Source organism: Haemaphysalis longicornis, unplaced genomic scaffold (assembly GCF_048455015.1).
Source record: "Haemaphysalis longicornis isolate Haplotype H1 unplaced genomic scaffold, Haemaphysalis longicornis Haplotype H1 scaffold_6, whole genome shotgun sequence".
Lineage (NCBI taxonomy): Eukaryota > Metazoa > Arthropoda > Arachnida > Ixodida > Ixodidae > Haemaphysalis > Haemaphysalis longicornis.
The window spans coordinates 73,627,206-73,642,214 of record NW_027526407.1 but is presented as its reverse complement, the minus strand read 5'-3'; the positions used below and the strand labels follow the sequence as shown (position 1 = coordinate 73,642,214).

The following is a 15,009-nucleotide window of genomic DNA, read 5'->3' as shown; positions in this document are numbered from 1 at the left end:
TTCCTACGACTATATTGCCTTGGTTGGCACAGATTTTGGCGAGTTATTAAACTTATACATGAAGAAACTTCAGGTGTGAGGAGAGGGGTGACAATTTCTCCTCTTTTTTTTAACATTTCGGTGTCATGTTACTGTCGATGTTTTTATGTGATGTTCTTGTCGACGTTTTTATGAAATTTCTTCATCTGCCAGCAATGTTTAATTAAATTAGCAGTGTTGGTAACACGCTCAGGGAAGGAAAGTATAGTGCTAAACATTTTCCCGGCGTGAAAACAGTTGTCAGGATGGCCGAGCGGTCCAAGGCGCTGCGTTCAGGTCGCAGTCCGGTCTTCCGGGCGTGGGTTCGAATCCCACTTCTGACATCATTTTTTTTTATTTCGAAGTGCTGAATGACGCGAAAATTTCTGGTCGAAATTGAAACCTTGGCAGAACCGTTCACTTCCATTTACGAATGGTAGCGTATTTGTTGCTACAAAACATATGGGGTGTACCTCAAATGTCGGGCTTATACGTGGTAAAGTTTATCACCTCCGCGTTCTCTTTATTGTCGAGGGATAGTGTAGCAGGGAACTGATGCACTGGATTCTTTACTTAAATTTGTTCCTTTTGACGCATGATAGCAGGGAAGCGACAGTGAGAACTACAACAAAAAATTAGTCCCGAACACAGCACGAATCGTAGAAATTATGGAGTGATTAAAACTTATCGTTCATTTTCAAATACTTTTTTGAAGTTTTTTGAGCAGCCTCTTAATCATACCTTTGCCGACCCCCATGTGAGAATGAATTGTAAGTACACACATACGTTGTATGTATGTATGTATGTATGTATGTATGTATGTATGTATGTATGTATGTATGTATGTATATGACAGAAAATAAGGGTTGGCAGTCAAGAAAACCTCGGAAAGCAAAGGGGAGGTTGTGGTGGGTCATAGAAAGAGATGAAGAATTTTTTGCGTCGAAAAGAAAGTGGTGAAAAAATTCCCACCCGGCGGGCATTTTTTCACCACTTTCTTTTCGACTAAAAAAATTCTTCACCTCTTTCTATGACCCACCACAACCTCCCTTTGCTTTCCGAGGTTTTCTTGACTGCCAACCCTTATTTTCTGTCTTATTTCACGGAGCCCCTCATTTCCCATTTTCTGATTCGCTGTATGTATGTATGTATGTATGTATGTATGTATGTATGTATGTATGTATGTATGTATGTATGTATGTATGTATGTATGTATGTATGTATGTATGTATGTATGTATGTATGTATGCATGTATGTATGTATGGATGTATGTACGTATGTATTTATGTATGTATGTATGTATGTATGTATGTATGTATGTATGTATGTATGTATGTATGTATGTATGTATGTATGTATGTATGTATGTATGTATGTATGTATGTATGTATGTATGTATGTATGTATTGATGCATGCATGCATGTATGTATTGTGTTCACTTGCGGTGTATGCATGTATTTCGATGAATTGGTTTCAGTGAGTGGAACTGTTTATTAAAGGAGCCATGAAGACAAAACACACGTTTGGTTCATTCGAAAGGTTTCCTCGTTAGAATCATAACGACACCAGTTTTAACGTTCTCTTCGCTCAAATAAGCTACATAATTAGGGAAAAAGGGAATGGCCATGCGAACCATTAGCTCATTTCCCGCAACAGAACCTATGATGTCATATGAGCCCAGCTGTGCGATTGGCTGAAGCCGGCAAAAGCAAACACAATTTAGGCAGAGCTTATAAGCTTGCCGAACGAGCTATTTGCGCCTAAATGCAATGCATATCCATTTTACAGCAGTAAGTATGGTGCGGTAAACAACAAAAGTCACGAAAATACACGTAAACATAGAAGTACCAATGCGCACTGCTGTTGGTACTGGGTGCACTATGCTTGTTTTAGCTGCACAGCACTTCGACGCTTCGCAGTTGTCTTATACGACGCTGGCCGATGACGATGCCTTACGTGACCCTGTTTGTCAAGCATACCCCATGTTTCACGAAGCGATTACTTTCTACCGTAACAAAAACAAGCCAGGTGTAAATACGGTCAAAAACAAACCGACGACAGAGTGCTGAGTATGCTAGCGCCACGTGGGAGGTTTGACGTCAAGCAAGGCTGCAGGGCCGAATGGCGCAGTGGAAGTTTGTTTGTATACGCGCCGTTATGACTTCATTGTAGACGTCACCAAAACACACGATTTGGCTGGAGAAGCAAAATTTTAACCTAAATTGATTTATTTCTCCGTGAATACGGCATCATTTGCTGCTGTACAGGCGCTGGGGACGCTGTAAAATACGAAATCTTTAGAATGAAACCAACTTGTATTTTGTCTTCATGGCTTCTTTAAGACAAGAGGTCACAAGGCCCTGGCAGGAAGCATGGTATGCACGTGGGAACGGGAAGGCAACAAGTCCCAATGGGCACTGTTCCAGTCTTTGGGCCATATTTACGAAGTACTCACAATTTAGTCGTTCAGTGTGCCTGAATTTGCGCAGTTCAAATTAAAGGCGGTTGGATGGCGTGCTGACCAAAGAAAATGTGCAGTCACCTAATGGAGGAATCTATATCACCTCTGTTTGATGGTACCGGGCCCACGGAACATGAGATGGCAGCCACGGGATTCCGGCCATGGGAACCGTTTTTACTGCAAAGCAGTATATTTCTCAACCTCCCCCCCCCCCCCCCCCCCCCCCAGTTTTTCTTCCGGTGTCATCGATTTACTTTGGCAAGTTGCGCAGTCGGCAGCTAACGGCGGTAGTGTGGTTATCAGATCATCGCAAAAAATAAACAGTAGCAGGGATGACCGCAATAAATGCACTGACGATTCCTATACTCCCTAATATGAAATTTGTGCGCGGCGCAAGCTGCATGTGTTTTCGGTCACGGGGCATTTCTGGTGCGCCTCAGGAAGTGTACGCGTGATGAGCGAACGCACGGCGCCGTGCGCTACTCTGGTGCTACAACGCAGCACGCCCCCGCCGCCGGCGAGCATGTTTGTAATTTGTAATTGAATTTATATACACAGCGATTTTCGACATTATCTTATTCACCAGTATAGCTTCCTTTATCTCAACGACAAAGCGGAAAGGAAGTATACATAAATAGTAGACATTTCTTGCACACGAAAAGGTTAAATCAAAGAGAGAGAACGGTATTTAATGTGGCTCACAACGTTATCGTGGCAAACATGTTTACGTTAAATCAAGTTGACGTTGAGAAATGTGGGAGCCCTAGCACGCCATCTCAATATTCGCCTACGTGGCGTCATCTCAGACGTATGAGCCCCGCCTTCCGTGCCCCCCGTGGAAGACGCTTCTCTTACTACCCATGTTTGTGCTGCAAAAGTGCGACAAGTCCTGGTTACGGGTCGGCTTCGTGCTGCGAGTTGAGACAAGGCTCCTGTGCGAATGACAGTTTGGGGACTGGTTTTCGTTCCCGGACGTGTCGCTAGTCTGGAGCGCGTCACGGCTTCAGGGTGCGTGGTGACTTGGGAGTCGTTCACGAGCGGACAGGACGGGTCACTTGAACATGTCGAAGGCGCTGGACACGTCACAGCTCCGGTGCGCGTCAAGGCCCCTTCGTGGGGCGTATACGGGTCGTTCTTCCATTATGCGATACATCTTCTGAGGGAGTCAGGCCTTTCGGACGTGGTGAGGGTCTCGGGCTGACAGCATCCGTGCGGTTGATCTCAGATCCGGGATTTGTCAGGGCTTTGGGGCGTGTCCGTGCTAGTGAGCGAGTCACCGCTTTGTGATGTCTCCCGATTCCGGATGGTGTCATGGCCTCGGGGCGGGCTTTGGCTTCAGGTTTTGTTAAGGCTTTGGCGTTTTCTTTCGCCGGGACCCCGGGATGGGCCTTTGCTTGGAAGCTTGTCCTGGCTACCGGACGAGTGATTACATCGGAGCGGGTTCTAGTACTAGTGGGAGTTAATGATTTTGGCTGGATCGCGGGTCTGGAAGTGATCGCCCGTGGAGGGGTCGTGACTCCGGAACGGTTCACAATTTGGAGTTGGCTGGGGGTTTCGGGGCAGGCCACATCTCCGGAATGGCTCCTGGCTTGTTTGTCTGTGAGCGCTGTAGGACGCGTCGAGCCTCCTGTGCGCAGAGCAACCCCAGGGCGGGTACTACCTTTCGTGTCGACGAGGGCTGTGGGGGAAGTCACGGCTCCAGAATGCACCAAGTTTTCTGATCGCGTCACGGATTGGAGATGGGTCACCTGTCCCGTACGTTTCTCGGCTTCTGGGCGTGCCGGGTCTCGGTTTTCCAGCAGCGTACGGGTGCTGTTTCTGGCGTTTCCCTTGGGAGTAGTGAGTTTAGGCGCTTTGCCACTTTGGAAGCCTGCGTAAGCGGAAGCATAAAACAGTCTTATCAAATGTAGTGCGCGCACGATGCAACCGACCTCATAGTCTGGGTTCAGTAAATGCCGTAACGATATCGGGAGCTCATGGCAGGTAACACAGGAGTGGTTTCTACGGGTAACAATAGAAACGACAGCAGGAGGAAAAATGGTTAATTTAGAGAAGTACTGACGATAACTCTTATATGTTTAGTGCAAAAGACTCGGAGACTTTTTAACTCGGACACTTTTAAACCAAATACGTCTTAACTCGCAGAAATCTCTTTCGAGCGTTTCGGTTGATTGGAACATTTGCGTACTTGTGATGCCCTACTGTGGCGCTTGCTGCGCATGCTCCAGTTGTTTCTATATTTATCGGCTCCGGCGGGGATTAGAGCTCAGTTGAGAGTTGGCGTTTGTCCTGCCTGCTTTCTTGTGTACCGTCTTTGGTTTTTTGCGCCGAACATTTTTGGCAATCATGAACCAAGTAGCCCCTCAACAAGTTTTGTTAAATTACTGGCAATAAATTTCTCGCTTTACATTTCTATGCTGTAAGGAGTACATATTAGCCCAGTAATTACGAAAATAAAATCAAAATCAGCCAGCCGCCAACGTATAATTAATTACAACGCATTTATTCCAACCATGTTTCAAGTTCGGTCGTCGCGCGCCAAATGGCCGTTCAAATGCAGGCCGGGCGGTTTTGCGGCCGCAGAAACTACTGGTGCTAACGTCAATCAAAAACCCGTGACGTCAGCAATGCCAGCTCTCGCCACCAGAATTTGATAGCACCGTCATCTTGAAGCGGTATCGTGAGCAGCGCACGAGGGAGATACACGAGGCATTCGCTATCCACACAATGGGAGATAGGTGCGTGAGCACACCCTCTATCGAGTTGTACGACAGGAAGATAAGATACCTAGGATCATGATCGATGCATTACACGTGGCTACTTTCACAATCAACTTTCTTTTTAGTGTGTTTCTGTTATGGATTTCCTTGTCTTCTTTGTTTTTTATTCTAGTATACATTCATTGTTCTTGTGGTGTGTTACTCTGTCGTCCTTTGTTAGAATGTGCGCTGTTCCTTATCTTGCATCTGAAAACCACCAACTAGCCCAACATGCCACCCTTTTGGATCATCTAAATAAATCTCAGTTGGCCGTTCAGGGCAGTGTTTGTCTTTACTTCCAATCGTATCGTTTTTGGCGCTGTTTTCTCTGAGTGACTACATGACGTCACCCTGAACCGGCCAGGAACGCCTAGAGAGAGAGAGAACGCCGAGGAACCCTGAGAGAGAACGCCGACAGCGATTTCGCTAGTGTTGCCGATTTGAGGTAGCTCGCGGTCGGGACAATTAAACTCAATTTTAGATGTGATTCCAGCCTCGGATCGCTGCAAACGTTTCTATGAGGAATTTTTACAAACTACTCAAGCCAATTCTATCGTTTTTAGGCCTCTAAATGTGCTGTCAATATTCCTTTAGGCCACACTGAAACTTCGCAGAAGTAAACGCGAACACTCTGGAAAGCACGGAGCTCATCTTGGGGGCTTTCAGCGCTGCCCTCAGCCACCCCAAACTTCTATTTTCGCGGGCCTTACTCGTCGGCCAAAGCTATGAACTTCATAATATGCAAAAAATGCGGTTGACAACTGAGCACTGCCACGCATCACCACAGACAACAATTCTCAATCGGAAGTTCATCTTCCATGGCCACAAATGGAGGTCACGACGGCGTGTGTTGCAGGGATTCTTGTTTTGGCACCCACAATGGGCAAGTGTCCCATCAATTAGGCCTATCGCACCTTAGTGTGCAGTTATAAATGTATCCGCTGTTCCTGGAAGCACTGCAGCAAAAATGCTTTGTTTAATATTATTTCTATTCGTAGTAACAATATTTTTAATATTAGCATAGTAGAAGTGGTAGCGCAGTAAGTATTCGTTGGTGTCTTTCAGCCGAACAAAATTTTGTCACTAATAATGAGCACCCTTAGAAATTTCACTTAGAACATCGCCCACAAAGGTGTTAGCATTTCGAAACTTGGGGTGCAACACAAACATGGAAGTATGTTCAGAAAAACAGCGAGGGCAGTTTTTAAGGTACGTCTGCGGTTAAGAGTGGCCCGTGTTTCAAAATTGAACTGCCACCACTTCGCACGACTTCCACCAGCGCCTTTAAGCTGTAACTGTTAAGGTGATTATACCCATGTCATCGGCATTCCTGCCCCTAGACCGCAGCGGCGCAGGTGAGAAAGGGCACTCGTTGTTGTAATGCCGAATCATGAAGAAAACGTCGCCCACTGCTTCACATCCTTGCTTGGCATTCCAACAGTAAATCTGAAAAAAAAAGAAAATCTTTGATTAAGGAAGAGCGTCTTGAAGATCAAAATTTAGACATCCATTTGATGCCTGCTTCGTCTTTACAAACATTGCAGCATGCGGATAACAATTTAGGCATCAAAGTAAAAAAAATGCAAATTTAATTTTTGTTCATCAGCATGATGATAAACAGTGAATACAATGTTGGAAAAAAAATTATTCCCTTCCGTTGATTATACTCCGCGTTGAAGACTTCCGAGCAACAGACACAACGTATACGTGCAGAAAAAGTTCCCAGTTTCTAGTTACAGTGGCACAGTTTGAACATATGGATATTGTTTAGCGTAAATGGAACTTTTCTTTTAGATCATGTGAGGCGTTATACACATAATAAACCCGAAGCTCAATTTTTATTTTAAAAGAAAACGTGGAGGTGGTGTTGCGAAAAGGAAATAAAATCGCTCCATAAATGTCGGTAAACTCCGTCATGAACACTTGAGAAAGGCGCGAAAAAACATGAACTGGCAGTTGGCATAAGCACAGCTCCGCCGCTTCTGCTGCTGATTACTTCCACCACCACTCCCCCCCCCCCCCCACTTTTCAAACGATAGTGCGCAAGGAGGGGTAGGCTCTTACAGCTAGTCACCGCAGGGTGGCGCCAAAAACATCGAGAGCTGTTCAATAGACCTTATGCGAAATTGCTTGGTGATCTAGCAACAGTGATGTAAACGAGACCGTCGGCCATATTGGTACGGGCGCCGATCGGGAAGTCTCGTATTGTTTACTGTGGAAGGGCAGGTGACGGTAACGCGGTATGGCTCAAACTGGACGGCGTTTTCCGGCTCCCGACCGCGGATTGTGGACGAAGGACTTGTCTGCGCTGCCGACTGTGTCTGAAGACTCATACCACTCGGGGTGCCGCGCCAAAGACCCATCCGAGCGGCAGCGGAGCAGGGCATGCCGCCTAGCCACCGAGGCGCATTGCTCGCCTTCATCGGTGCGGACAAACACGTGCGACTCGCGGTAAGTAAATCCTTCGTTATTTTTTACTTGACGCGAGTTAACCGGTATGAGCATTTGTATAGCACTTTGTTCACCGTTGTTTACCATGCAAATGCGTAGCGGCGACCCTGTTGCAGTAACCCTGAAAGAGGAAAGCGACAATCGCCAGAGCGTACCGCTAGTGGGTGGATTAAGTATTTTCAAATGCTGTACATCGAATTTACGGGATGATTTTTGGCGAAGATGTTTACGGAAAGGTTGCGGCCGTTTTCCGTGACGGTCGTCCGCCCGCGCGTTTGCCGCAAAGCAATCGCGCTTTGCGGCGAAGTCAACTACAAAAGCGCACATACCCCTTGAATTTTCTTTTTTTCTCATTATTTATTGCGCACGTTCTGCCGCAAAAAATCTGTTTGTATGTCTTTCTTCTCCTTTTTTGGCGGTGGGGTGGTTGTGTTTGTTTCTAAAGCGCATGTTTTTGGTGTGCACGAATAGATAATACAGTAAAACCTCGTTAGCTCGAACTTGCTGAACTAGAAGATTTTTTTAATTGGATAGATAATCGGTATAGCCCGAATGTTTGCCTGTTTATCTCAAAAGGTTCTGAAAGTGAGTTCCAGATAATCATAATATTGCTTGCTTAAGTTATGACGAACACGATTATGCGGGTACTGGTATCATTACCCACGGTGAGGTTTTTAAATGTTAAACTTCCTTCTCTTGAAAATGCATTAACAAAGCATGCAGAGATACTTGCACGCTCCAACTTGACAAACAATTTTGACATCATTGCTGTTTGAGGTGTAGATTATTGCCCTTGCAACAGTGTTAAGCAAGACACAAAATCTGGTCATTTTGAGTCTGTTCCTTGCGGCCACTTCTTTCTGCTCGGTCCCTTTACCATAAACTGTAGCGGACTAGTCCTGTTTTTCCCTGAGTGATATTTACTGTTAGTCTCTCTGTTCTTGCAGGTTGGGCCTCATCCGTGTGCTCAGCAGCTGCTTTCGCTCCCAGAAGAAAAGTGGCCGGCCCTGTGTTGTGTGCCTCACCTTTGAGACGGACAGTGGGGCGATTGTGGAGGCAGCGTGCGAGTGCCCGGCGGGTTGCAGTGGAGCATGCAGTCACATCCTGGCTGCTGTGCACCTAATCGCCCTCTTGCAGGCCGAAGGTTTTAAGAGGCGCCACCGGAGCTTGCGTGCACTGAGCTGCCACAACAGTGGGGACGTCCAAGACAGTAGGGCATCAAGCCAGCGAGTGTCCAAGACATTGACTGGAGAAGCCCGCGAGAAAATGGCCCCTCCCTTCCCTTGCCAATGCGTCTGTTCGATGCACGTCGAGTACAGGAGCAATGCGAGCAGCAACAAAGTGCTGTGCAGGCGCTTGGAGAAAACTTGGTAGCCTTGGGAATGGGTTTTTTTGCCCCAGTTGTGCTGGCCTCACCCCCCACAGTGACAGAAACAAGGACTGGCATGGCACCTGAAGGGTCATGCACCTATGAGCTACCAGCAAGCATTCATGCCACATTTCGCCGTGTTCATCTCGCGAGCACGCAGAGGCTGGGCAACGTCGTGTTTACTAGACCGCGGCATGCAGGGGTGCGCGAATGCTTCCCTTTGTTTCATTTATATCCACAGTTTGCTATACTGCACGCGCTATAAATCAGCGAAGTAGTTTAATTTACTGAGATTTTCACTGGATACAAAAAATGCAAAGCACTCAAGCTGATGCGCGGCGGCCTGATGCAACTCTGGGCGTCTTCTTTTTTTTTTTTTGAATAAAACTTGAAACTTGTCTCAGCTACCTACATCAATGGCCACTATCATTACGTCGGAGGCATGCATGCAGCATATGACAAACTAGGGGAGTGAGTGTGTATTTTAGTCGCAAAATATTCGACAGTAAATACATCGTGGCTGAAATAACAATGGGCACCAAGTTAACTTGACGTAAAAACAAATTCAGTCAGGAAAATCGGGAACCAAGGGCAAAAGCTCGAATTTTCCACCGTTAGATCATAATAAAACAGTGTACGCCACTTCTGCAACGACACGCAGCTAAATGCAACGTAAAAGAAACCAACAACACACTCCCATACCGTGCGCGCCCGCCACAGAGGAAATTTTCAACCGCGCCGTGACGGCGTAGTGCGGCAAGAAAAATTTGTTTACAGCCCTAGGTAAGATAAAGGTTCGTGTAGGGGCTAAGCGGTAGCATTTAACAATGAAAAGAAGCGGGCGCAGAGACACAAAGACGAGTGAAGAAACAGCCTAATTTTGGCAACGTGTGGTACTGTTCTCCCGATCGAGCGCCGCTGTCAGTCGCATGAATAGGTTGCGCACGCTCAGACTTCATTTAGAATACAAAGGCTGGACCACAGAACTCCAACCCAGCTGTTTTTTTCATCCGGACAGCGTCTACGGAATCCCGCGCTTAGGGAACCAACGACAAATATTCGCTCCCAGCGCACCGCGCCCAGCGTGTCACAAATGTTGCTCGCGACGGCATAGTTCGCGTCAGAAAGTTCATTCAAAAGCGTGGAACTTCACGTACCTTTTCTCCATTTGGATTGGTATTTCCGCATTGCGTGCACTGCGGCACGATGCAATGCTCCGGCATTTTAGTCCATCACCAAGAGCGGTCAATGCCCGCCTTCTATGTTTTGCTAATTGGTTTCGGTTTCAAACGACCGTACCAAAATGGCGGACCTAGTTACCGGAGTCGACGTGAGATGGCGGGGCGCATTTTGCATAGGGTTTATAGTATAAGTGAAACAGCGTTGATGTAAAAGTACTACTTGAACATGGATTTTTAGCGCTCCGATGAAAAGAAAGAAAGGGCTAGTGCAGGCAACAATTTTCACTCCCAAAACGCACCAAGGCTGCCATGAAACCCTCCTCAAATAGCGCCCTCTATATCCTACAAATAAATGTACTTAATCTTTTATTTACGTATTGTCTTGGTGTTGACTGGATTGGACAGTTCGGTTTTGGGTCTTGTGGAATTTTAGGAGTGGCTGGCGTGTATAACACGTCATTCGCTTTCGTTGTAACTTCAATTCAATTGAATTCAAATTTATTTTAACATCACATGATGTTGGGACGTACGGGCAAAAAGCCATAACGAGGCTTGACTGGGCCCGTACCCCCGGCTTTGCCAACAGTGGAAAGGTTACACAGGGTACATTATCAGCACATGTGCAGTACAGTGCATCAATTTGAAATAAAAGAATACAGATTCGGATTCAGAAGGAGAAGAAAGATCTGTACAGTCAGGTTAATGAAATGGGGTGAAACGTACAGAGAAAAAAGTACCACATGATGTGTACATTACCAGCAATATACATAATAAGTGACTCAGAAAATTGCAATGAACAACAATTCAAAAACCGAAAGAAATAAGAGCATACCAGGAAAAAAAAGAAAACAGAAAGAAAGAAAAAAGAAGACGAAAACAGACAACAACCAAAAAAGAGAGAGAACAGCTAAGTCACAAGAAAAAGTGCGCACAAGGCAAAGAACTTAGCACAACGCGTATTTATTGCAGTCATACATCGCAATTTGAAACAAGTGGAAGAAAGACGTTTTCTCGCAGGTGCAAAGAAACTACAAGAAACTTTTCCGCAAGCGTTTGAATGCGATGGAAGCCATACCTGACTTGCTTTCATGTAATAACGTATTAAGAATGGACGGTAGATATATATTTCAACATCTGTGTACCATGTTCTGTTCGGCATGTATCAACTTTGTAAGGTTCAGGATGGCGAGTGCAGTATCTTGGATCATTTATTCTTAGGTTAGCTAATTCAGTCAAAGTGTGTTCTCTTTTGTTAAGTTCATTTTTGTTGCATCGACAAAATCGGAAGGAATATAAAGATTTAACACTGACAATCTTCAATTGCTGAAAGAACTGGGCAGTGTGGTAAAGGTAGCAAACTTTAGTACCTATACGAATGGCTCGTTTCTGTAGTCCAAGTACCTTGTTGATATTTTCGGCCGTGGTAGTCACCCACACCGGTGCTCCATAATTGACAGATAAAGAAAATAAACACGTGTAGAAAGGTCGATTTACTGAAATAGGAAAATACAGACAGTGACGGCGCATACAACCTATCACTTGTGACAGTTTTCCGTCTAGGTAATTAACGTGCCGATCCCGTGATAACTTTTCCGAGAAATAGACACCCAGTGTTTTAAACCAGCGTACCATTTCAATTTGGGTATTACCGATCATAATTGCTGGAAGATCGATAAATTTATTGCGTGGTCAAAATAGTATTGCCTTCGTTTTATGTACGTTTACTTTTAAATTGTTCTTTGTCGCCCAGGTGTGAAAAAGTTTAAGCGTTTTGTTCGCCTGGTTGGCTAGATCGACACCTGTTTGGCTGTGAAAAAAAAAGCTCGTGCCACCGGCTTCTAATCTAATCTAAACTTCTAATCCATTCTCTGCCCATCTCTCATCACACTCCTCGTTTTGCGTACATTATTAAGAAGCAGAATGAAAAGATGAGGTCAAGGACTAAGAAAGAAAGATTGATTGATTGATTGATTGTAGGGTTTAACGCGCCGACGCAACGCAGGCGATGAGGCGCGCCGCAGTGGAGGGCTCCGGATTAATTTTGACCACCTGGGGATCTTCAACGTGCGCCGAAATCTCGCACATACGGCGTTTTTGCTTTTCGCCTCCATCAGAAAAGCGGCCGCCACGGCCGGGAATCGAACCCGCGACCTCGTGCTCAGCAGCGCAACGCCTTAGCCACTGAGCCACCGCGGCGGGTAAGGAAGAAAGATGGCTAGCCCAGCAAATAAAAAAATACTAACTAGCAGAGCTTCCCGGTTTAGTCATTTTACGTACCTGTGACTCAGTTATTATTATGAAGAAGAAGAAGAAGAAGAAGAAGAAGAAGAAGAAGAAGAAGAAGAAGAAGAAGAAGAAGAAGAAGAAGAAGAACATGCTTTATTCCAAAAAATACATAACAAAACTGTGAAGCACGCATCTGGGTCCTTAGCCGACAAGGCTAGTACGGACCCATTACAAAATGGTGCTTGCACAACATTTATAAATTCACGGATCGGCATGGAGGTCGAGAGGAGACCTCTCACATTTATCAACCAACCTAGTTATCTCTATTTATCTGTGATGCCCTTTTGTTGTGCAAGCAGACAATGGAAAACAAAGGGCATAAACTGCAGCAGATAGTGCTTATTGGTCATAGCTACGAGACCGCTTGGGTGTGACCCTATCACGGTCCAACCATTTTATTAAACTTGTGTTAGGCAAAGAACACGAGCCGCAATTGGTTTGCTTAAACAAAGTAGAATGGAAGCAAAATTTAAGTAAATTGCACAACATCCTCATAACATTACAGAACGCCAGGACTAAATTTTTCGAGGTTGTCATAGCTTGGAAAGACCGCAAAATTTCAAAAAAATGTGAATTTTGATTGATGACTACTAGGTCTTTCCAGAATAGGCTTTAGTGCAAGCACATCAGGGCCAGATCTGAATAAATTCTTGGAAATATATTGGTGTTTAATTTTCCGAGGCCTTTTTTTTAGAAACTGCCACACAGGCGAACAAGAACTGAAATAAATTCGTGGAAATATATTGGTGTTTAATTTTCCGAGGCCTTTTTTTTTAGAAACTGCGACACAGGCGAACAAAAACTGAAACTTTTTTAACGGAACATGCGTGTACAAACACTTGGTCGTAAAAAAATCTATAGGTTTAATGTAGCATTAACTGGTGCACAAGCGGTCTTTATGTAATCAGTAAAGGCATGTGGGGGCAATAAGATTGACCTATGAAAGTTGAGAACGTTTCGAATCTCTAGTAGACACATTAAGATGTAAAGGGGCATTTTGGGGTGTATTGCGTAGTTATGGGGTGCGATAAGCCTGAATTCCCGCTGAAATGTAGGTTAGCTGAATGTAATAAAGGCAGCACCGATGCAGGGAATAGGGAGATACAAAAAAAAAACGTGGACGATGTGCCGCATGTACATGCGCAAGACACGAGTGCATTTACGTACGCACACGGAAAGACATAGAAAGATGCAAAAAAAAAAACATAAAATTTGAAATATTGAGCTCCATGGAGGAGAGCCACCAATGTTATTGATACCGTAAAATTAATTCAGATATATATTCCTATTAGGCGAGCCACCCCATTTCAATAAACAATCTAACTGATTTTCTGTTTTGAAACGAAGTTTTTACCCTTGAAGGCTTCACAGCAAACATTACTTGAGTAACAAAAACTACAAAAATATCAAAGTGCGCTCGCGTACCTTTCGGTGCATGCAGTGCTCGCGCCGAATAGTCGTCATTTCGGCTCCTCCGCCCGGGAACGTTCCTTCGTCAACCGGGCAGTAGCTTTTCCCGTCGTAACAAAGCGGGCAGACGACGTGTTGGCACGGCAGCCTCCATCTACACATGGCAACGCGGCCGCAGGATATGCACAGCATACTTGGCGGGATCGGCCCCACGAAAGCCGTCGGTTTCCAGTCCAATGCCTCGCCGAACCCGAACACCGTGTAGACATTTCTTTTTGCTTCGTCTGAATGCAGAACACGATTGCTCCTTCTAAAATCGGGCCGTGTGGCAGCCATTCGCAGTTCGAGCCCGAACCAGGGCTATTTTTTCACACAGATTCACCCGGCTATCCGACTGGCTCGCTTATCTCCGTTCGATATGAGCATTGCCTAGCAACTTTGCATGTTTATTGGGACGCTATATTGCCGGAAAGGAAATAGGAATTTATGTTCGACTGATATCGCCATAGTGCCGACCGACCTTATAATAGCGCCAAGCAATAGGTTACAACAAACTTCTTGATAACAGGGGCTTTCGGCACATTTGTTGCGACCGTTAAAATTTCTTGTACACCTAAGTGCCTTTAGCAACCGCTATAAGTGCTCGCATAGAGACGATATGAGCAATAGTAGATCAATCAATCAATCAATCAATCAATCAATCAATCAATCAATCAATCAATCAATCAATCAATCAATCAATCAATCAATCAATCAATCAATCAATCAATCAATCAATCAATCAATCAATCAATCAATCAATCAATCAATCAATCAATCAATCAATCAATCAATCAATCAATCAATCAATCATTCAATCAATCAATCAATCAATCAATCAATCAATCAATCAGCCAATAAAAACTATTAGTTGAGAAGGCCGCTGTAAAAGCTTCCAGGGCAAAACAATGCATTGACGGGGCCCCGGAGGCCATTATAAGGCATGTAGGCGGTGATAGACAATTGTTGAGTTCCAATGGCGGATTGGGAGTGATCGCCGAGCTCCGCCGCAGAGCGCGCTGGTACCTCGAAG

General features: G+C 45.1%; 1 protein-coding gene and 1 non-coding gene across 2 annotated transcripts; one reads left to right on the top strand and one right to left on the bottom strand.

Annotated features, from left to right (window-relative positions):
• The first annotated feature begins 278 nt into the window (after positions 1–278).
• On the top strand, positions 279–362 carry Trnal-cag (transfer RNA leucine (anticodon CAG)). Its single transcript has one exon. It is a non-coding gene; the product is annotated as a tRNA-Leu (tRNA).
• Positions 363–3,184: 2,822 nt separating this feature from the next.
• Positions 3,185–14,300, bottom strand: LOC144143484 (uncharacterized). Its single transcript, XM_077675233.1, has 3 exons — positions 13,953–14,300; positions 6,554–6,686; positions 3,185–4,351 (listed from the first exon to the last, which is right to left on the bottom strand). Exons 1-3 carry the CDS (start codon positions 14,271–14,273, stop codon positions 3,582–3,584), a joined length of 1,224 nt encoding a protein of 407 aa, XP_077531359.1. The 5' UTR covers positions 14,274–14,300; the 3' UTR covers positions 3,185–3,581.
• Between the last annotated feature and the right edge of the window lie 709 nt (positions 14,301–15,009).